The 23,325-nt window shown below is 42.1% G+C and overlaps 1 protein-coding gene and 2 non-coding genes across 3 annotated transcripts; all 3 read left to right on the plus strand.

Annotated features, from left to right (window-relative positions):
• Positions 1-1,357: 1,357 nt before the first annotated feature.
• On the plus strand, positions 1,358-22,800 carry LOC117268773 (transportin-2-like). Its single transcript, XM_033645457.2, has 25 exons — positions 1,358-1,476; positions 3,806-3,905; positions 4,282-4,357; positions 5,372-5,521; positions 5,792-5,898; positions 7,272-7,405; positions 7,776-7,857; positions 8,030-8,152; positions 9,045-9,163; positions 9,988-10,048; positions 10,628-10,799; positions 11,134-11,286; positions 11,914-12,139; positions 12,328-12,499; positions 13,936-14,022; positions 14,305-14,412; positions 14,501-14,659; positions 14,781-14,868; positions 15,550-15,648; positions 16,544-16,639; positions 17,178-17,253; positions 17,458-17,557; positions 17,747-17,821; positions 18,333-18,481; positions 19,877-22,800. Exons 2-24 carry the CDS (start codon positions 3,807-3,809, stop codon positions 18,438-18,440), a joined length of 2,670 nt encoding a protein of 889 aa, XP_033501348.1. The 5' UTR covers positions 1,358-1,476; position 3,806; the 3' UTR covers positions 18,441-18,481; positions 19,877-22,800.
• On the plus strand, positions 3,586-3,656 carry LOC117269104 (small nucleolar RNA SNORD41). Its single transcript, XR_004502697.1, has one exon. It is a non-coding gene; the product is annotated as a small nucleolar RNA SNORD41 (small nucleolar RNA).
• LOC117269105 (small nucleolar RNA SNORD41) lies at positions 7,455-7,521 on the plus strand. The gene has a single exon (XR_004502698.1). It is a non-coding gene; the product is annotated as a small nucleolar RNA SNORD41 (small nucleolar RNA).
• Positions 22,801-23,325: the final 525 nt, after the last annotated feature.

Below are 23,325 nucleotides of genomic sequence, written 5' to 3' on the forward strand. Positions count from 1 at the left end.
GTGTGAAGCAGCTGGGATGAGAATCAGCACCTCCAAGTCTGAGGCCATGGTCCTCAGCCGGAAAAGGGTGGATTGCCCACTCCAGGTCAGGGGGGAGGTCCTTCCTCAGGTGGAGGAGTTTAAGTATCTCGGGATCTTGTTCACGAGTGAGGGTAGGATGGAGCGGGAGATTGACAGGCGGATTGGAGCGGCGTCAGCAGTGATGCAGGCGCTTAACCGGTCCATTGTGGTGAAGAGGGAGCTTAGCCAAAAAGCGAAGCTCTCGATTTACCGGTCGATCTACGTTCCAACCCTCACCTATGGTCACGAGCTCTGGGTAGTGACTGAAAGAATGAGATCGCGAGTACAAGCGGCTGAAATGAGTTTCCTCCGCAGGGTGGCTGGGCTCAGCCTTAGAGATAGGGTGAGGAGCTCAGACATCCGGGAGGGACTCGGAGTAGAGCCGCTGCTCCTCCACATCGAGAGGAGCCAGTTGAGATGGTTCGGGCATCTGGTAAGGATGCCTTCCGGACGCCTCCCTTGGGAGGTGTTTCGGGCATGTCCAACCGGGAGGAGACCTTGGGGCCGCCCCAGAACACGCTGGAGGGACTACATCACCCGGCTGGCCTGGGAATGTCTCGGGGTTCCCACGGAAGAGCTGACGGAAGTGGCTGGGGAGAGGACTGTCTGGGCTTCTTTGCTGAGGCTGCTGCCCCCGTGACCCGGACCCAGATAAGCGGAGGACGATGACGACGACGATCATTTAAACATCTTCTAAACCACAGAAATAATAGGAATTGTATGATTTATGAAATGAACTAAATTGAGATACCCCTGGATATTATTTTTCTGTATATTAGTGTATATATGTAAATATGGCGTGGTGTGTTGTGCTGTGTTGTGATGTGATGTGTGTAATACCAATAATAATAATAAAAAAAACCACAGAAATAAAAGGGCAGTCTAAGTCTTTGATGATTGTCAGTCTGTTTCTGTGTCATAAACTACATTTAGCAGATGTCCAATTCCAACTAAAAGTAAAGGAATGCATTATAAAAAGTCAGATTTTTTAAATTCATGTAGTGAATGATATTGGGATAAAAGTTTCATCTGATCTTTCATTTTAAAAACAGACGTGTTGAGATTTATCATATTAATTTACTTAATGAGCAACTGACCACAATGTCCCGATCAAAACCCCACCCACATCCAGTAGACACTACTGTGAGTTATAAATAAAGAAACTGAATCCTTACAATTCTTTATTTATTTGTTTGTGGCCTACTTTATTTGTGTGTTATATTTTGTGCTGAGCACTACTTTAAAAACGTGGAAATAAGGGCGCTCCTGTAATCTCGCGTAGTTAGCGAAATGTGTACTGAACGGAAGCCGCCATAGGTCAATTTCAATCGGCGTGCTCATTTGAACAAGAAGAACTGCTACGAAGCACGGGAGGAGAGCGGCCCAGTACGATAATTCAACTTTCAAGTCAATATTGTACGTATAGTATCAGTCACTTGTACTTTAACAACACGTTTTAGACATATATTTTATCTGTCAGACCGCCTCATCGGGTAAGGTGTTCCGGTAAAGTAATATCAAAGCCAGTGTCCGTTATGTAGCTTTAGCCTGGCTAAATGCTAAAGCTAGCATTAGCGTTGCCAGTCAGAAAGTATGCTCAGGCGGCTTAGTGGCTAACGCCAGCTTGCAAAACGTGTTCACCAAGTTTGTACCTATTATTGGCTGCTAATGAGGTGTCGACGGCGATGCCTTAGGTGGCTATTTATATGTTAGCGTTTTCTAAAAGGATATTTTGGTACAGGGTTGCATTTGGATAACAGATGGCGGTATCTGGCTATTTTCATGCCGGGCACATTGTGACCACCTAGCCCGGAGCTGCCCTGGCGACCAGGCCTGAGTAAGAAGGGCAGCTTTCGTAGCATCAGGTCACCTGTGTATTGGTATTTCAAATGGGACATTAATAGCCGATAAATCGATCGATAATAGACTGTATAATAAGAGGAAACCAAGCAGTGTGGTCAAATGTAGCTGAGGTTGAGGATAACCACACGGATTGCTAGCTAGGCACCGGACATGGCGGCCCTGCTACATAGCTAACTTATTCCCCGACAACTTTTCTCAATCTGATCAAACAAGGTGACTACAACCCCTCAAGTAAATCTATATTGTGGGGTCCACGTGTACTTACGTTGCAACACGGTGTTGACATTTGATAGAGAAATATTGAGACACAAATATTTCTGTAACTTAAACCGGTGGAGCGGGTGGCGTGGGGGTGGGGGGCAGGATTAACTTGGAGCGGCTAAGCCGGGTCACAGAGATTTTAGCTGGTGCTGCTGTCTAATGTCCTCATTTTTTTGTGCTGCAAGCCGATTTCTAATTATAAATTTAGGTGTTGGCATGTTGGCACTCCGAGGGCAGACGCTGCTGCGTTTATCTTAATCTCTCTAACTACCCCACTAGTGGGCCCCCTGTCCGCGTTTAACCTCCACCATGTGCACCTTTATCTTCCTACATGGACCCTCAGGCTTACTTCCTTGTCTCCTTCAACCACTTGGTACACTGGTTGATTGAGTAAAAATATACTAGCTAGTAGTGTCTGCAGAGGTTTATATAACTTAAAAAATGACAAAGCAGGGGCCTTTTTGTTAGTATGTTGCAGTGTATTAGTTGGAAAGGCGCTCAGCATGGGACCATCAAATTATGTGCACCCAGTTATTACTGAAGAAATATAGACTTTGGATAACATCCTATATTTTTCTCTTATCTGAAGTCTTCTTTTAATCAGATTAGATTGTGAAGGTGTGAGTTGCAGAGTGTTGGAGATGTCTGCCTTCTCTCCAGTGTCATGGAACTAGATGGCGCTCGGCTTGTGATGCTCAAAGTGCCAAAAGTACATTTGAAAATCTCAAATGGCAATGTAAGTTTCCAGAATTTATGACCAGGTTCATAAGGATAATCCACAGACCTTATTGTAAGCAGTTTCATTTAGGAACTTCACCCGCCAGCTGTATCACTGCACAGAAAGAAGCGTGCATCTACTCATGGATGAAATGCTCATGCTCGTAAATGCCCAAAATGTAAACATTATTGGCATCTTCCTCGGCTGCGCTCTAATTTTAGCTAACTCAGTAGTGCTATGTGAGCTAGCAGTAGATACGTTCTTCCCTCTGTGCAGTGATACAGTTGGTGGGTGTAGTTCGGTAGTAAGAAAATAGTTCCTACATGAAACTGCTCACAACAAAGTCTGTAAATTATCTTCAGTAACCGAGTCATGATGTCTGGAAAGAGACATTGCTTTTGAGTTATTCAAATGTATTTTTTCGCGCTTTGAGCACCACAAGCCGAGTGCCATCTAGTTCCACTATATTTGAGAGAAGGCAGACATCTCTACAGCTGACACTTAGCAGCTCACACCAGAACAATCTAGATTGATAAATAGCACTACGGGGAAGAGGAAAAGTAATTTAATTTGCAGTCTTTATAGTGTAAGCACACTTAACTGAGCATCAAATGGAGCATCATATTGTGCTTGGAATATTTGTGTTCTTTTTACATTGCTTCGCAATCATATGCTTGTGGACTTTGGAGATGATGCATCATTATAAACATCTGACTACCACTGATGGTGTTTGTATTCATACTGTCTGATCCAGAAGACCACTTGCTTATCCATGTCTCGTCAGATCTACTTTAGTAGCCTCAGAATCTGAATCCACTTTTTATATTACAAGAATATGCTGGGAAAAAAATGTACAGGACTAAATTGATGTGTATTAATTTTTGTTATGCATGTGTTTTTCAGGATGGAGTGGCAGCCAGATGAGCAGGGACTTCAGCAGGTCCTCCAACTGCTCAAAGACTCACAGTCGCCCAACACAGTCACACAGAGAGCTGTCCAACAAGTATCCTACAACACTGCAGTCTGAGGATGTGCATAGCAAAGCTAGTCAATAATATTTTCCCTAAATGAATTGTGCCTCTCTAATTGTCCACATGATTTTGTCCTAGGGAAAAGGGATTTTAATTAGTACTAAGTTTTATTGTTTTTACTGCCAATCTGCCGTGTTATCGCCGTACTTTTAAATCTCTTCACACATTTAACTCTATTCATGCACAGAATTGTAACTAAGCTACAACAGTTTTGGTTGAAAGAAAATATATTTGTGTGAGCCACCCATAAATATACATGTGGAAAATACTGGAATATTAGAACAGATATCAAAGGATAGTTACTTTAGTGGAAACTCAAAGTGAAATGTTCCTTAACTGCCATGCTAGAAACTTGAACAACTCAACCAATTCCCCGACTTCAACAACTATCTTATCTTTGTTCTCACACGACTCAAAACTGAAGGTGAGTTGCCTGATTTTTTTTTTCTCTCTCTTTCAGTCATTTATAACACAACAAGGTTATAGATCCACAATATTGATAGTTAAACCTATTCTCCCCATAAACTTAAAAGCTGAATGAACTGTGTGTCACACTTGACTGTCGGTAGAGAAAAAGGTTGGTGTGGTGAAGGACCCTCTGATTTAGTTCAGTATGTATGACTAATACTAGAGCTGCCCCCAACTCAGAATTTCCCTTGTCAACAAACAGTCGTCATTTAGGGCCATTAGTCGACTAGTCGCCCACATGTTTACAATATTATTTTGATTATTGAATTATATATTTTGGGCGGGGCAACACAATGGTTTGAGTTGAAGGTGTGAGAAAGAATAGTATCGGTAACATTGTTAACACTGTGCTACATTACAGAGAAATACAAAACCGTACTAATGAACCTTCATTAATATAGGCCTATATTTTATCTACAAGTGCACGTCACACACTGAGCGAGCCGCCTGTTAATGACGCTGTGGGTTAATGGGCATGTAGCTACTTCCATGTTTCAGAGGATACGTCATGTTTGTAGTCGACCAATGAAGATGAGTTTACATATCACCTTGGGTTCGTCCTTCACCTTCTCAAAATGATCCCACACTTTGGATTTCCTGCCCGACATGTTATTAACTAGCCTGTGGAATAACCACAGGTACCAGCCCTGGAAATTAGGGGCCGCACACATGCCGCGTCTTTAATACATACATCGGTTAAAGAATAAAGCCAAGACAAACACGAGAGATTGTAGCAGTGCAACTTTAGTCTTCAAGATTAATATAATAGATAAATGCACAGGCCTGAAAATATATGTTGAATGAATGTCTTCTGTTTTAAAGTAATGTGTAGTTACAGGCTTGTATGACCTTATTTAAGATTATCCCTGATTATTATTGGATTGGTGCATTTATACTGGTTATCAGGATTCATTTGTGTAATGTCAAAAAACTTCTTTGTACCTTGCTTCCATCTACTTCCTCTCCCCAGACGAGCCGACTCGCTCTCTGAGTGGTCTGATCCTGAAGAACAATGTTAAGGCCCACTACCAGAACTTCCCCTCAGCTGTGGCTGACTTCATCAAGCAGGAATGTCTCAACAACATCGGTGATCCCTCGCCGCTCATCCGTGCCACCATTGGTGAGTCTGTGTGTTTTGTGGGCGTTGTGTTAGCCTGTGGCGATAATTACGTTTGTGGGCTAGTTTCCCTTCACACACCCAATATACCCACCCCCCTTTGTTTTCCTTCCCTCTGGAGATGATGCATATTTAACACCTGAGTGTCCGTGAAGGTCTTTGTATTCATACTGTCTGATCCAGAGCTGCTGCGAAGGCAACTGCTCATGGGCTCGTTAATTATAAATCACTGTCTGAAGTCTGTTATCTTTGTTTGTTCTCTCGCTCCTCCAGGCATCCTGATCACTACTATTGCCTCCAAGGGAGAGCTTCAAACATGGCCGGAGCTGCTGCCTCAGCTCTGCAACTTGCTCAACTCAGAGGACTACAACACCTGCGAGGTCTGAACTCACCCTGCTCTTTTCTTTCTATGAGATAAAAGTAGTACTGTCATTACACACCCACGCCTTTGCTCAGGTTATAGATATGTGCAGCCACACTGGGAATTATGAGGTCGCTAAACATTTTCATTTTCCTCAGGTTAGATGTGCTGCCCTGTCCAGCTTTGCACTTTGCATTATAAACATTGCAGCAAGCGTTGTCTGCTGAGTTTTGGAAAAGTGTAACCACACTTCTGAACTGTTTCGGCTAGCTATTGCCCTCTGCGTCTAGACTACAGGCAAATAAGATGCATATTTCACTTGCATGTCTAAAGCAACAGATGTGCTTTTACTTTAATCTGTGCAGCTCTCAGGCCTGCATAGATTAGCTGCAGCTGAATGTCACGGGAGTAAACACAACCTGAAGTATTTGCTTCAAGTCTAGGTTTTTTGTTTTGTTTTGTTTTTTTTTGACAATATGTGCGAACTGAAGAAAAATATATTTATCTACATTTTGCAACCTAGTGGGCCAAAGAGTAGGACACTGTGCTTGAGACAGACAGACTCAAGACATGTGAATTTCTTCTTGGATATTTAGGAGCCACAGTATTGATTCATGGGCAAACTGTAACATACACTGCATTTACAACCACTACAGAACCTCACTGCTTACCATTCCTCCTCTGATCGCCAGCAGCTGTCTGCCCTGAGCACAGCCACTGTGACTCACTCCACCACACACTCGCTACCCACACACGCTGCACTCCCAGGTTCTGAAATTTGGTGCCTGTTGACTTAATATGAATCTCTACACGGTAGCACCGACATAATTCGGTACCCAACCTTGCAAGCAAGGGAGATATCAAATCAAACACACCTGCCTCAGAGAGGACTAATCTGAAGAGATAAGCGAAAGCATGTGTGAATCTCGAATGTGTGCAGATCTTTTTAATGAATTGGCAAACATCTATCATCAGTTTTTTATTCATAATGTTCAGCGTTATTAAAACATTTAAGTGGCACTGTATGAAACACTGGTCATTAATTATTTTTCAAACAACATTTGGGAGAACAGCAGTCTCTTGACAAGACTATCTGAAGATGGAGTTGGACTTTTAACTCCATCATTAATCTGGACATGATGAAAAACCCAGCTCATTGATTTACAATGATACCTATAGTTCCTATATTTTCTGATCCAGATTTGCCAAGGCTCTGTGCCAGACTGTTGCTTGATAGTGGTGTTTTTCTCTCACTGTGATGAACCTGTGACGAAATGTGCACAGTGCACTCAGGATTTTTGCTTCAGTTGAATATCTGATGCAGTCTCTCCTCTGTGTCCCTGTATGTTTGCGTTTGATTTGACAGCCTCTCTGTGTATGTCCGTGTCTCAGGGCTCGTTTGGAGCGCTGCAGAAAATCTGCGAGGACTCGTCGGAGCTGCTGGACAGCGACGCTCTGAACAGACCCCTCAACATTATGATACCAAAATTCCTCCAGTTCTTCAAGCACTGCAGCCCCAAGATTAGGTACAGGAGAGAACAGGACTCGTTTTCCATTGTTGTTTATCATTATCGTCTGGATGTGATGCATAGTAACAACTGACTCACAGTGAAGGTGTTTGTATTCATACTGTCTGATCCAGATTACGACTTAATTAAAGAGTTGCATTAATTGCCAATAGGATTTAATTAATGTTCTTTTCACTGCAATATTTTTCTTTTTTTTCTTGTTTTGCACACTTATTTTTAAAAATGTTTTAGCAAAACAAGGTTGGATCGAGCCAAATGTTGCTATTTATATCTTGTTAAAGTGACACACTTACATCACTCATCCACCTCTGACTCAGCTGTTTCTACGTTACACCGGCTTTATCAATGTTCCTGTCGGTTCCTGCAGGTCCCATGCCATCGCCTGTGTAAACCAGTTCATCATTGGGAGAGCGCAGGCCCTGATGGACAACATTGACACCTTCATAGAGGTGAGCTGTGTGTTTTTGAACACTGCAGTAAATCTCACTCTGTTGCTGTGTGAATAGAATAAACGCTTTTGTCACTCATTTTCTTCTTCATCTTAGTCATGTTTTTTTTTTTTTTTTTAACCTGTCTTATAAAAGATTTGTTTCCTGTGTTATTTGTCCTCTCCCCTGTTAGAGCCTGTTTGCGCTGGCAGCAGATGAGGACTCTGAAGTTCGAAAGAACGTGTGCCGAGCCCTGGTCATGTTACTGGAGGTCCGCATTGACCGCCTCATCCCCCACATGCACAGCATCATCCAGGTAAGTGGTGGACATCTGCTCAGTCAGCTGTGGGCCTCTTGTACGTAATAAGATGTTGATATTTAGACCACGTTCATGAGCCCTTTTTCCACCAAACACTGTCAGTATAGTACCTTAGGAACCAAAAGTAACCTTTCAGACGGTACCTAGACCCGAGGTCTGTTTAGCGTTTCCACTGCAGACAGTACTGCTCACTCACTCACTGCTCCGTCCAGCTCTTGCTGTATTTCCTCTGCCTCTATAAACCACTCCACTCAGAATCCAGTGGGGTTTTAAGTCCGTCTTGCATGTGGACGTGGTGAAACACTCAGCTCACTTGTTTATTTATGATGGGTGTTTTCGGACCAAACAGAGAACCACCCTGAGAGGAACTGCTTACAGGGAAGCTCCCTCGAGAACGACACACCTTCAGGGACATTTGTTTTTGTTGTTTGCATTCACATCGGTTTATTACTATCTGTTGTTTGTGTTTTGTCTTTACAAGTCTGTCTTTTTCTTTGTCTATACATTGCTAGTGGGTTTTTAAAAATGGCAGTTGCAGGTGCGTCATTGTCTGTGTTCGACCAGTCACTGCACGCTTGCATCACTTGAGTTTCCTCTTGTGCTGGAAGAGTACCTTCTATGAAATATAGAAAATAAAATCCCCTGAAATGGCATTCTAGGAGCTACGGTCGTTCCCAGTTCTTGCACAATACAAAAAATAACAAAATTGGAGGTTCCTAGAACTATGAAAATGTTCCTCTGGTCCAAAAATGCCTAATAATATCTGAAGTTCCTCTTTTCAGATCCAGATTTGCTAAGGCTCTGTGCCAGACCGTTGTACGGTAGTGATGTTTCAATCAGTTCACACTTCCTGGTCTCAAACACGTCCTTCTATTCTTGTCTCCTGCAGTACATGCTGCAGAGAACCCAGGACCCCGATGAGAACGTGGCTCTGGAGGCCTGCGAGTTTTGGCTGACTTTAGCAGAGCAACCCATCTGCAAGGAGATGCTGTCAGGACACCTGGTGCAGTGAGTAGCATGTTGAATACTGTTTCAGTGTGGGTTCTGTGTTGATAATGCCATCAGCATGAACCTCTGTAGATGTACTATATCCCTGTGTTTTTATACTGTGAAGATTTGGTTGTCACAGTGAAAGTTACTTGACACTGATAGGATACTTTGCCCATTTTCAACCAGCTCTGTATCGTAACAATGTGGTTAGCACATGTAAATGAACTGTGGTAAACTTCCCGCCGTCTTACCAGCGCTCAGATCTCCCCGCTCATCTCTCAGCTCAGATTCAACGGATGGCACATTTCGTTGGCTCTAGGGCTGTTGCTTAAAGTACAGATTGAACTTGCCACCATGCATGCTTGCCACCACAGATGCAAAGAGTATAGAAGGACATCGAGAGAGAAGTTAGACAGTGCTGATCAAATATAAACCAAGATTCTGTTAGTCTTTCTCTTTGTCTTTCTCATCTAAAATGTTTTAATAAACATATTATAGCGTATGGTTTAACTTTAATTCAAGGTCATTTACCAGCTGCTCACCATATTGATTCATGTGGAAAAATGGACAAGTTTGCATTACATCATCCACCAGGGGGAGCATTTATTGGGCCGGTGTGGCACAGTGCATTCTGGTAGTTGTAGGTTTTCTAGCTCTTAAGCAAAAGCAAATGCCACAGCCCTTTCCTCTTTTTTCTACTGGACATATAGCACCAATATTTGCATAGACAGCCTCCTTAAAGACTTAAATTAGAATCTGTCGCTTCTTTCCAGCGTGTACATGAGATTTGTTGGCTCTTTTAACCAAACATGTCGTCTCCTTCTCTCCCCCTTTAAATATAGACTCACCCCTATCTTGGTAAATGGGATGAAGTATTCAGAGATAGACATCATTCTATTAAAGGTAAGCTTTTTCTTTTACTTAAGTTTTACACTCCATTCTCTTACAGAAATATGCCCATTTATTGTGAATTGATGTTTTTTGTTTTGTGAAATGTTGGGAAAGTAATCATTTTTAATTTGGGAGGGCAGCAATCCTTTTAAGTCTGTCTTACATCTGGACATGATGAAAAACCCAGCTCATTGATTTACAATGATACCTATAGTTCCTATATTTTCTGATCCAGATTTGACAAGGCTGTGTGCTAGACTGTCAGCTCACATTTCCCAGGCTGAAACATGAACTTTTCTTACAGCTGCATCCATGTTTGACATATAAAAATACAAATTTAATCTGTCTAAAAATGCGACTGAGAAAGGTTCTGCATTTGTGACTAACATAATTTTTACAACACGTTCTCATATAGAAATACACATTTTAATTGTTCCTGGAGGTCTGTCCTCAAAATCCGAACAATGACGACAACCTTGCAGCTACAGAAGAAGGATTATGATTTGGAATTGGCCCTGGGGCTGTTTAAAAAAAGTTTCTGAAGACAGTACGTTAGGATGATAAAGCTAAAGTCACTTTTGTGTTTTCCAGGGCGATGTGGAGGAGGACGAGGCGGTGCCAGATAGCGACCAGGACATCAAGCCCCGTTTCCACAAGTCGCGCACTGTCACTCTGCAGCACGAAGGAGGGGAGGGTGAGGAGGGCGAGGACATTGAGGAGGACGATGACGACGATGACGACACGTTGTCTGACTGGAACCTGCGTAAGTGATAAAGAAATGCAATTATAGAGACTTGGCTTTAAATGTGGAGAGGGGCAATCTGGTGACTTGAGAGGTTGTTGCACATTTTGTCAGGCCTTCAGTCTAAATCCTAAATCATCTCTAGCCTTCCATGGGTCTCTGTGTAGGTTGTACTCCTGACTCCTCAAATGTAGCATGTTCTTACAAAACAAATTGGAGTGGAAACTTAGTTTGTATAGCTCAGATATTAACTACAGTTTTTAGAAATCTAGAATAGCTGCTGCTGTGAACTCACGTGTAAAACAGTGTTTGGAGTTAAGAATTATTGCAATATGTCTTTTCCTTTTTGATGTAGGGAAGTGTTCAGCCGCAGCACTGGACGTACTGGCCAACGTGTTCCGCGACGAGCTGCTGCCCCACCTCCTGCCGCTACTGAAAGGCCTGCTCTTCCACCCCGACTGGGTCATCAAGGAGTCTGGCATCCTGGTGCTGGGGGCCATTGCTGAGGGTAAGACTCGCAGGACCACATTTCTCACAGAAACTGCAGATATAGCTACAGGGTAGCTGTGTCTAATTGTTGCATATACTTGTTGTGAATCAGGTAGAGCAGCAGTTCATCTCGCATCTGGACATGATGAAAAACCCAGCTCATTGATATACAATGATACCTATAGTTCCTATATTTCTGATCCAGATTTGCATAATTTCAACAAATCCCCACCTCCACCTGAACAGATGTTTCCACTTTGGGAATAAATAGACTTTGGTGAAGCCAGAGGAGGCTCAGTGCAGATGTTGTTGCTGGATGGTGAGTCAGGCCATAATGATCATCAGGAGTGACCGCTACATATTCCACTGACCTAGTCAAAATCTATTAATATGATACAGCCTAGCTGGATTAATTTTAGCAAATATAACTTTTTATATATCTGTCTACGTGTGTGGTCCTCAAGGACACAAGAGTAGATGGTTATATATGACGTAAGAATAATTCAAAGCTTCCAAAAGTCAAACTCATTGGTACTTAGGGTTATGCTCTGAAGGAAGACTAGTTTGTATAGTGCGTTGTCCTGTGAATATTATTTTGCAACTTATCCTTTCTTCTTTTTTATTTGCTCCTGTCTCCGTGCCTCAGGCTGCATGCAGGGCATGGTGCCCTACCTACCAGAGCTGATCCCCCACCTCATCCAGTGTCTATGTGACAAAAAGGCCCTGGTGCGCTCCATTGCCTGCTGGACCCTGAGTCGCTATGCACACTGGGTGGTCTCCCAGCCCCCCGACTCCTACCTCAAACCCCTCATGACGGAGCTTCTTAAACGCATCCTGGATGGCAACAAGCGGGTGCAGGAGGCTGCCTGCAGGTGAGCAGCTTCACACTCCTCCTCTCGTCTGTCTGTGGACATGATGAAAATCCCAGCTCATTGATAAACAATGATACACGTTGTTCCCATATTGTTGTCTGATCCACTTCCTGTGCATGTCATTCCTAGACTGGCAGAACTGTGTCTTAAGATGAAATACTGATCTGTCCATTCTGGTTTTGTCTCAGTGCATTTGCCACCCTGGAGGAGGAGGCATGCACAGAGCTGGTGCCCTACCTGAGCTTTATCCTCGACACACTGGTGTTCGCCTTTGGGAAGTACCAGCACAAGAATCTCCTCATTCTTTACGATGCCATCGGAACTCTGGCGGACTCAGTGGGCCACCACCTCAACCAGCCTGTAAGGAACTTTGACCTGCACTCTGTTTTACACTACATGCAAAATCATACTTGTATATAAAGAGTTTTGATGGTTTTTTTATTACTCCTAATTGAGCCTTAGCTAATAGACTGATCTTTGCGCACTCAAGTGCAAAGGAATAGGTCAACATTTTTGGGAATCCATTTCTTCCAAAATTATTGATACCATTCTTTTTTCTTTTTTTTTTAATATGGCTAGGTTTTTGTGCGGATTAACCAAACAAAATACAACACTAATAAGTGAGTTAATATGTGCTGTAATGAGGCTTTTGTTAAAGTTGGACATAGCCAGGCTATCGGCTTCCCTCCCCTTTAGTCTTTGTGCTAAGCTAACTGGCTTCAGAATCTAGCTTCATCATGAACAGACAGATATGGAGTGGTATTGACCTTCTCATCTCACTCTGCAAGTCATTGACTTTGTTTGGTGTTTAAAACTCAAATCATATTCAAGATTCAAGAAGAACTTGATTATCATTATGCAAGCCAAACCAAATTTCAAATGTGTCAACCTCAAATGGATCATACGCTTAAACCTTACTACATATTTACATGTTAGAATAAGGCACTAATGTAAGAGATACATTTGTAATGATGAAACCTGACCCTTATAAGTACAAATTATGAGAAATACTACATATAAAACATATATAAAAGGACAACTATCAAGTGTGCAAACATTAGCAGAAAAGTCCAGTAAAGGTGCAGAACGACACATATGGACCAGTGTCAGTGATGCTGGTAGCGCCTAAGCCTGGTCAGACTAAGGGGCTGTACACATGTCGCATCTTAACCTGCCTTCAAAAACGTGAGGTCAGGCGCTGGGTGCTACTCTTGTCTTGTGCCAGCTTTCAAGAGTGCGGCAGCAGGTTGCTTCTGAGCTAGCTAAGCAACTGTAACGAGCGCAGTATCATAGCCTATTTATTTGAAATCCTGAATGCAGAGCTGATCTACTTCCAGGCGTTGTCTGTGTGTAGGCCTATCGTCAGCGGGACGGATGTAAGGCTCTGGCAACCCTGCACTCAAATGATCAACTTCTCCATATTTTTTTATGGATGAAGGCAAAGATGTCTGTCAGCTGTGATTGGTTGTTACCCATCTAATGACAAGTGGTGTGCGCTGCTGTGTTCCGTAAAGTTGACCTGTGTTTATCTCAGAGCGCATCTGTTGCTCCCTGAAAAATAGGAGGTTGGGAACGTGTGCACACTGCTCTGGTGTCGCTCTGGCGTTTGAGTGTGCTCGCCGCGCATCTACATTTAAAAACAATGAATTTGAGGGCGCAAAAAAACGCGGCATATGTACGGCCCCTAAAGAGGTATCTGTCATCTAATCATGTCATCATGTGATAGCATAGGTCTTTGTCAGAGACTTAGAATGGAGAGGGGAAAGTTGATTGTACCGATCTATTGTGTTCATCAGGAGTACATTCAGAAGTTGATGCCCCCTCTTATTGCCAAGTGGAACGAGCTGAAGGACGAGGACAAGGATCTCTTCCCATTACTAGAGGTGAGAAGCTGTTCTTAAAAGCAAACTGCACAATGTGTTTTTCTAGATGAGGGACATTTTCCTGACACATTGATCCATGTTGTGTTTAGATTATGTCTGACCTCTTTCACACTGAAATGACTCAGAAAAGAATCGTTGCTGTAAGGAGTGTCTTTTCCCATAAAAGGATGACATTGACATTGACAAAGGTGTTTGACTGCTTTTATGTTATTTTATTGGGCGTATACCCTACACAACCAACTGTGCATATCCATTTCTTTAAGTCCTCTTTGTATCTTCCAGTGTCTGTCATCAGTAGCCACCGCCCTGCAGAGTGGGTTTCTGCCTTACTGTGAGCCTGTGTATCAGCGCTGTGTCACACTAGTCCAGAAGACACTAGCTCAGGCTATGGTGAGAATGCAAACACACAGAATAAATGTATTGTGTATTTAGTGAACGTGAAGATAAACAATGAAACGTATCTGCCCTATCTGTTCAGATGTACAACCAGCATCCAGACCAGTATGAGGCTCCTGACAAGGATTTTATGATTGTGGCCTTGGATCTGCTGAGCGGCCTGGCTGAGGGTTTGGGGGGTCATGTGGAACAGCTGGTGGCCCGCTCGAACATCATGACCCTGCTTTTCCAGTGCATGCAGGTATGAGGGAGTGCGTTTGTATTTGTTTCCCCACAAAGAAGTGCAACCAAACATCTATCAGGACAGTTTCCTCTGAACCCTGACACTTGTTTTACACTAAGCTGTCTGGTTTGTGCTGCAGGACACTATGCCTGAGGTGAGGCAAAGCTCCTTCGCTCTGCTGGGTGATCTTACCAAGGCGTGCTTCCTCCATGTTAAGCCCTGTATTGGTGAGTGTGCTTTATCAGAGCAAAGACTAAGGCTCATTTATGCCCCCTTCACATGCTAAAATAGATGTTCATTTCAGTAGTTATAGTAGTTAAAGGGAAAAACAGTATTCAGTATTATAATTATCATTTTCTTTCTTTCTTTTTTCAGTTTTTACGAAATCTAACTTTTTTCCAACTGAAATTTTTGTTAGATTTACTGAGTGCCGAGTATCTGGATATGATGAAACACCCAGCTCATTGACACAAAATGATACATTTTGTTCCTATATTTTCTGATCCAGATGAGGCACACTTCATGTTGCACCATGCGGCACAGTTGAGTGTAAATTTTCAGGTGTACATGCGTGCAAGCTCTTAAACCATTCTGCAGGTGTGTGCAAACAGCCTGGCCTTTGTTTTTTTTTTCCCCTGTAGCATTAGTTGTTCTTTTAGGTTGGAAATTTTCCAGTTGCTTCTTGCCAGAAAATGATGTATGGCTGACAGTTGTCTAAAGATGTATACATATGTGTCATGTGTACCATGATTTTCATTAATAAATGTTTGTGGTTTGTCTTTTTTTTTGTTATCAGTATATTTTTTTATCCTAATAAATAAATTTGAACATAATGAGCGACTAGGACGTTGTAAAGGAATTACGTAAGTTTGTGTTGTAACCAGTGTGTGTCCGTGTCTTCCCTCCAGCTGAGTTCATGCCCATCCTAGGGCTCAACCTGAACCCAGAGTTTATCTCGGTGTGTAACAATGCCACTTGGGCTATTGGAGAGATCTCCATGCAAATGGGTGAGTGGGGCGCACTTTGGATGGTTTGTTTGTGTGTTTGTTTAATACAAATGGTTGCGTTGACCATGGGAAGCATCACCTCCTGCTAAATAAAATGGAAATCTTAATGAATTGGCAGATATATGCCAATCTTACGAGCTTGGCAGAAGATTTTTACCGCTACTTACAAATTTGCCACTTCTTTGTACAGGAAATAGGATTCCCTGATTCTGCTAAGCTCTCAAGAATGATTGAGATACTTATATATGCCTATCATTTAAAAAAAAAAACTGATGTATCTGATAAAGGGAAAAGGAAACTGATAGAGTAATATGGCTTCATGTCTAGAAAACCCAGTCTGTTCCACTTGTTTCGGAGTTGTCTGTAGCTTTAGTAAATCTTTTAACACCATGACATGCAATTAGGAGTCTGGCAAACGGTCCCTGATTGTATAAGTGAGTGAAGCAACGCGCTTTTCCACTTTCGTGTGCAGTAACACAGATCCAGCCTCGTCGTGTGTGTGTGTGTGTGTGTGTGTGTGTGTGTGTGTGTGTTATCAGTGTTTCCCACAGAATGAGAGTGTGTGCCTGTCTCCTGCTTTGTATCGTTTTGTGTCCCCTCTCTAAATTCTGAGTTTTTTGCGGGGCTGTGAACGCAGCCAGGGGGAGCTTGCCATGACTTGTTTTTATGCCTCTGCACTGGTGATGGCCGTGGCCGGAGGCATTATGTTTTCAGGTTGTCTGTCCATACTGGTCTTGTGAGCGAAATATCTCAAGAATGCCTCAAGGGAGTTTGTTCACATTTGTCACAAATGTTGTCAAATGCTTTTGAATCTGTTACGAGATATTAGCAGTAATGAAGTCGGCATGTGTATTTGAGTACATCTGAACTGAACTGTGTTCTTGACCTTTTCTAGGTGCAGAGATGCAGCCGTATGTGGGCATGGTTCTGCCGCACTTAGTGGAGATCATCAATAGACCCAACACCCCCAAGACTTTGCTGGAAAACACAGGTACACATGAGGTCACACACACACACACACACACACACACACACACACACACACATACATAGTATTTGTTGGGGCATGTTTCAAAGAACAGAAAGTGCCTGGGGAATTAAGCAAAACTTGCTCCAAATGAACTGCGCCGCACCTAGATTATAAATAAGATAAGTCAGCAGGAAGCGGCAACAAAAAGCTGCGGTCAGGCTGAACAGTTTCCAACAAAGATGCTTTGTTTTGCGCAGACAGTCACAGAAATATTTACATCTTGTCAAGTCTGTGGGCTACCTGTAGTTTACAGACGATGTACTGTTATCATCAGCAGCCATGCAAGATATGTGTAACAGATGAAAGCTTCATTTCACATCATGAGACTAATAGCCTACAATCTGGCATTAAAAATTACACTTATACAGAAAATTAAAAAATTCTACAAAGCGCAGTGTTTGTATTACCCAAATGTACATGACATCAGAGGAGGTCGGGATCAAATCAGACAAATCTAACCGTCTTGTAATGTCTCTGTTTTTTGTCTCCCTGTGTGCAGCCATTACGATTGGCAGACTGGGTTACGTCTGCCCCCAGGAAGTGGCGCCACAGCTTCAGCAATTCATTAGACCATGGTGAGATTATCATAAAAAACCCAGCTTATTGATCTAGAATAAGACATATTGTCTCACTTATACTTTCTGGTTCCAGTTACAGAATCTTCTATTTAGGAATTAACTTTCAGTAGTATAGGAAAGAGAGATTGTCTTTGTGAAAAGAAATCAAATTTTAGCTTTTAATGCTTTCCACTTTTGTGTCCTCATTGTACCTCTGTCTAGGTGCACATCTTTGAGGAACATCAGAGATAACGAGGAGAAGGACTCAGCCTTCAGGGGAATCTGTGTGATGATTGGAGTCAACCCTGCAGGAGTTGTGCAGGTTAGGTCACATGCTTTAAAGCTTACTATAGTCCAACAGACCAACTCTCTGGAAATGATGAAACACCCAGCTCATTGATCTACAGTGATACATTTTGTTCCCAAATGAATTTTCTGATCCAGAATCACACTTTTAACCACATTCATATGAGCTCTGAATTTACAAGTAACAAATCTGCTCTCTGTCCAGGACTTCATTTTCTTCTGTGATGCTGTGGCTTCCTGGGTCAACCCCAAGGACGACCTGAGGGACATGTTTTATAAGGTGAGAGCCTCTTCAGAAGGAATGTCACTGATCCTGTCTTCTCAGACACTTCTTGTATAGTACTTGTATAGTGCTGGCTCGCCACACTCCATGATGATCACTCATCAGACATTCGAAATCTGATTACATGGTGCGGATGCTTTTTGAGTCTGAGAAGTGTGTGCAGAGTCAGCTGTTTGGGGAGAGAGAGTGTCTTAAGTAAACAGAAAACTAGGACATTTTCACATTCAGGACAACACAAGTGATAACTCACCATCAGTCATTTAGGTTGAATGAAACTCATTAAATCGAAACACTAGTGGCATCTATGCAAGCTAGTAAATGTGGTAACCGGACAGGCCACGGTCAAAAGATTATCTTTACAGTAAAATAAAGAAGCAGAATTCTTCAACACTTTTGTTGCCATATTGCGTGCACACCCTTACAATCATCATCATTGTTTACACACTGTTAAAGGGTCTACAGAGAGCTTTTTCAGCCTCCATGATGATTCTCTGTTTTCTTTTCCAAGATCCTGCATGGCTTCAAGGACCAGGTCGGGGAAGAGAACTGGCAGCAGTTCTCCGAGCAGTTCCCTCCTCTGCTGAAGGAGCGCCTGTCAGCCTGCTACGGCGTCTAAGCCAACCTCCCCTTTGTCCACACAGGATACCAACCTGTTAGGTATGTTCAGCAAACATGCAGCCCACCCCCTCAGACCCCCCTCTGGAGATGATGAAAACCCCAGCTCATTGATATGCAATGATACACTTTGTTCCCAAATTAATGTTCTGATCCAGAATCACACTTAAACCCCTCAACCATTTATATACACAGGCAAAATCTGTCCCCTTCCAGTGACCCCCGTTGAACCTTACCTCAAGAAAAAAAAGTAGTAATTTTAATTGTGCCATGAATTAAACGTATGATGTTTGTCAATTTAAAAGATAATTTTGCAAATCAAGAAAGTCACGGTTTGTCTTAGGTTATTGAGAAAGTTATTGCGTCACGTCACAATTTCATGTGTGTAGTATAAGACGGAATTTATACTTCTGCATTAAATAGACGCCGTACCTATGGCGTAGGCTCTGCGTTGATGTAGAGTCTACGCCATAGCCTGACGTGCACCTCCCCAGAAATGTAACTACATGTCGTGGCGACGCAGACCTTTATTTTTGTAAGTTGAAACCGTTTCCCTCAGTGGAAACGAAGCTTTTATTTAGTTTAATTTCACAGATAAGAACAATAAATTGTGAAGACAATAAATCCTCCACAAAAATAGCATTTTAGATCTTGTGTGTGATTTATCCTGGCTTCATATGAGCAGAGGAAATCTCCACTCGTTGCTAGGCTAACTTATACAGTGTAAAATGCCATAGGCTTGTGCTAATAACGTTAGCATGTTGTATTTGTTTGGAAAACATATTTAGTATAAGACAGTTGTTTTGTCAATGAACCTTGTGAGTTGTTATGGAGCCAGATTTCATAACGTTACCTTTGTTAAATGGTGCTGTTGTTCCTGGCTTCATGTGAGAGGAGGGAAAGTTCACTAGCTGCTAGGCTAATTTATACAATGTAAAATGCCATAGGCTTGTGCTAATAACGTTAGCATGTTGTTTAATGTGTTTTAGGTGTGTTTGGAATCAACTAAACTCAACAGCACTTCACAGAAACCCTGCTGCCGACTTGTGTTTGAGGTGTAACTGCAGAGTGACACACCACTGCACAAATATAAATACTCACAACGGCGTAGGCTCTGGCGTGGGCTTTGCTGCAATCCTGCTTTATTACGCATTTTTGCTGTCTTATCCTTCAGCAGTTCTACGACAAACTGCAGCTTTCTTGACTTGAAAAATTATCTTTTAAATTTAAGAACATGCATTTGATTCATGGCACAAATAAAATGGGATCAATAAATTGCCTCTCACTGTAACTACTGTACATATTTTTCCCAAAATAAAGTCCCATGTTGGTCCACTGGAAGCGGAGGGACTTTGCCTCTCTCTGAGCTCTACATCTACTCACATATTGTGATTTAAATCTTTTTTTTTCTCTGTTCGTCTGCTTGTGTTTCCCCAGGTTAATGTAGGGGAGGGTAACTGGGGAACTCATTGCACTGCCCAGATCGTGGGGAGAAACAAGAGCTGGAGGGACGTGACTGGCCTTGAACCTCCACTCAGCGGATGGCCCCCTTTCCCCCCGCGCCCTGTGTGTCTCTCTGAGGGAGGGAGGGGTGGGAGGAGGGTGGTGGGTGTGGGAGGGTAAACTGGGGATATATACATATACCTCTCGGATTAAATGCCTCACTAAATCCAACACACTCTAAAGTGACTTTTCGCCAACAGCACCGCAGGGATCCTAGGTAGGCGAGGCTGGCTTTGACCGCCCCCTCCTCGATTTGATTATTCTGTTAAGATAGGTAACGGCTGGGAGGGGAGGGGGGGGGGGTGTCAGATAGGTACATAAAAAGGAATTATCTGAACCAGCATAGGGTGCCACAGTCCCAAACTCCACAATGCACCTAGTCCGTAGAATCACACAGGTAGATGTGTTTAAACAGGCTCGTGCCAGAGGCTAAACAACAAAATCAAAAGATGCTTTTACTATGTAACAATGCAGGAAACGTGCACACATTGTTTGCACCTTTTCTGGTGAAACTGCATAAACCATTTGGTGTGCATATCCATGGGTCTTTACTCTTTTCACATGTACATTTAGCTGAATTTAATTTCCTTCCTCTTCCCTCGGTTACTGAATCATCACTTGAGGCAAAAAAAAGATGCAGTAGGTTTGTCCTCTAAGGTTTTACCACGGCAGTACCAAGTTATTGCATGGCATATGATCACCTCTTAAGTGACGCATGTTTGAGTGAATGTCTGTCTCGTTGCTCACTTGATTTATCGCATTAATCGTCAGTATGGGGAGGCTGCCATAATTTGAAGCTGTCAGGTGCTGGTTCCTTTGTCCTCCCATTCATGCATCTTGTCTAATCCATGTCCCTTTAGTTTAACGGAGGCTGTGTGCGTGAAGACCAACTTTAGGTAGATTAACGCAGGAATCAGCTTCACGTCTGATCGTCTGGAGAATCACTCTCTGCGACGAGTTCAAATACTGTAGGTTAAGTCAAGAATCCTTTTTGCTGCTGCTGCTGCTTCGTTTTTAGGGACTTTACAAAACGGACTTAATGAGAGCGATAAGACATCACCAAGAATGAATTAGTTCTTACTGATATAAATGCACTTTTTTTTTTCTTTTTGTAAGAAATTTAGAATTTCAAATGTAAGACATACAGTAATAATATACTGATCTTGAGACAGTTTTTTTTGATAAGTGATTTTAGGACTGTTAATGGCTTGCTAAAGTAAGCATAATGTCTATGTTAAGCAATGGTAAAATGACTAGGTAAGACTCGAGGCCTCTTAACATAGTTATAATGTAGCCCCTCCTGAAATGGGTTGAAATAGGATTTAAGAGGAGGGAGACACCTTAATTACAGTATTTTGGATCCACGTCCCAGTGCACCTGCCAATCCATATCTGTGTTTGAGTGTCCCCGTCTCTCTCGTCGACGCTTCTTTGTGAAACGATGGCTGCCTGAGCTGTCAGGGCTTCTCCTGGTCATGAACATTGCATGCTTTCAGTGAGTCTTGCTCCTTTTTTTTTTTTTTTTTTTTTTTTTAAGTCATTTTATATAACGGGTCCGTTTGGAGGGATCTACCTTATAATAAGAGCTTTGTCAATGGCAATGCAACTCGCTGCTGGACTAATATGGTACTTCTCCAGCTTCTGATCAAACTAGTGATTGTTGTTGCCATATATTCACCCGTTGATACTGTGTAGGATTTGCCTGGGAATACACTGACTCTGAGTCCTAATAGTTCTCCCCTGACACTGGTTAGCTTACGTGAGAGAGTGGTGGTCTTTATCCAGCTTTATCTTTTAGTCATTGTCCATAGTGGACGGTTGTAATGGAAGTGTGTATGGCTGTTTGCCTGTTGGTGTTTTACTATAAAGGTGTGTACGTGAGTACTGCTTAGATGTTATGTTGCACCAGCCCTACGATAAATTCATGTCCGGGGGTGTAGTTTGACTCATGCCTGAGGTGATGTGGCCGCTAGGAGTATCAACACTTGCCTGCCAGTTTGCTCAAATCTTCTAAAACAAACATTGTCAAAAACACTGAAATCTGTTCCTTCCTGAATTTCAGCTCACATCAACAGATTGTGTATTTTATAGAATAAGAATTCGTGTGAGGAGTTTCCTCAGCACCCCACAAGGTGGATACTGATGGCATCTTGTCCAGTTTTTAACCTGGTAGGCAAGTTTTGAGATTTAAGGCGGCTGCTCGCTGATCACAGGCCGCACAGAGCAGCTGGTGAAGCATTTATTGCATGAATCAATAAATCATTCAGAAGGATGCAGCTCCTGCACCACAAGGAATTGGTTAAACAAAAAAAAAAAAAAATAAGTTGAGGCTTTACCACTCCTCACCATTTTGTGATACACTAAGCTACATGCAGAAATAAATTTAAATGCAAGTTGTCCACAGGTTTTTTCATTTTATTTTATTTTTTTTATTTTGATGCTCATGTGACGGTTTTGTTTTTATTAATTTATTTTGTTTTTTGTTTATTTTCTTTTTTTTTTTTTTTTTGTGCTGTAGGGCACAAATTTTGTTTGGACTTTAAAAGTTTTTTTTTCTTTTTTCCTTTTTTTATTCTTTTTATTTAAAGAATTATTTGTTTTCGTTGTTTTATAGCGGACCATTTGATTATGTCAAATTTGATGTGGTTGGACTGAGAGTCGGTGCTTGGTGCATACCTTGGGGAAGAATGTGGAAAAACGAATTCACACCTTTGTTTCAATCTGATATCAAGGCTGGCAATTGAATTTGATGTAGTACCTTCTTTTTTGCTCAACTGTGGTGCAGGTGGGATGTTATCTGATGTATCCCTTTTTATTTAATTTTTGTGAATAGGGGAAAATAAATTTTTTTTCTATTAAGCTTTCTGTCGTCTGAAAGTTTTGTATTCTGTGTGATCAACACCCATACTAACATACTTTTAAGTGTGTCAGAAAAAGATTTACCGTAAAACTTCTATTAGTAGCCCAGGCTATTATTTGCTTAAATCACTGAACTCAACAGGCCTATATTTGGGCATGCCTTTAATTCCTTTTACACAAAACTGTGCTTAGCAAAGAAATATGATCAAATTGTTTGTTTCAACCAGTGTGAATATCACTTTTATAAAAAATAGGTTTTGAATAACATCAATTATGGGTTATAACACTTGTTTCATGGCACCCGAGGATAGCTTAGCCCCGGCACTGACTATGGAGAAGTGCCTCATGTCACCCGCTTCAAAAACATCTGAACTTCCCCTTTAAGGACACACATAATTGAATAACTACTCACCTGTTTGGTACAGGTGAAGACAGGTAGGAATTATTTGTCTGGGAAACATTCCCCTTGTCAGTTATGTAAAATATCTTCAGGGGACATCACAACAGGAAACACAACATGGGCAC

Source organism: Epinephelus lanceolatus, chromosome 18 (genome assembly GCF_041903045.1).
Source record: "Epinephelus lanceolatus isolate andai-2023 chromosome 18, ASM4190304v1, whole genome shotgun sequence".
NCBI classification, from domain to species: Eukaryota; Metazoa; Chordata; class Actinopteri; order Perciformes; family Serranidae; genus Epinephelus; species Epinephelus lanceolatus.

Coding starts and splice junctions, on each gene's coding strand:
- LOC117268773 (XM_033645457.2), top strand. CDS start 3,807: ATGGAGTGGCAGCCAGATGAGCAGGGACTTCAGCAGGTCCTCCAACTG. Junction 8,153..9,044: donor ACATGCACAGCATCATCCAG/GTAAGTGGTGGA, acceptor TGTCTCCTGCAG/TACATGCTGCAGAGAACCCA. Junction 14,413..14,500: donor AGACACTAGCTCAGGCTATG/GTGAGAATGCAA, acceptor CTATCTGTTCAG/ATGTACAACCAGCATCCAGA.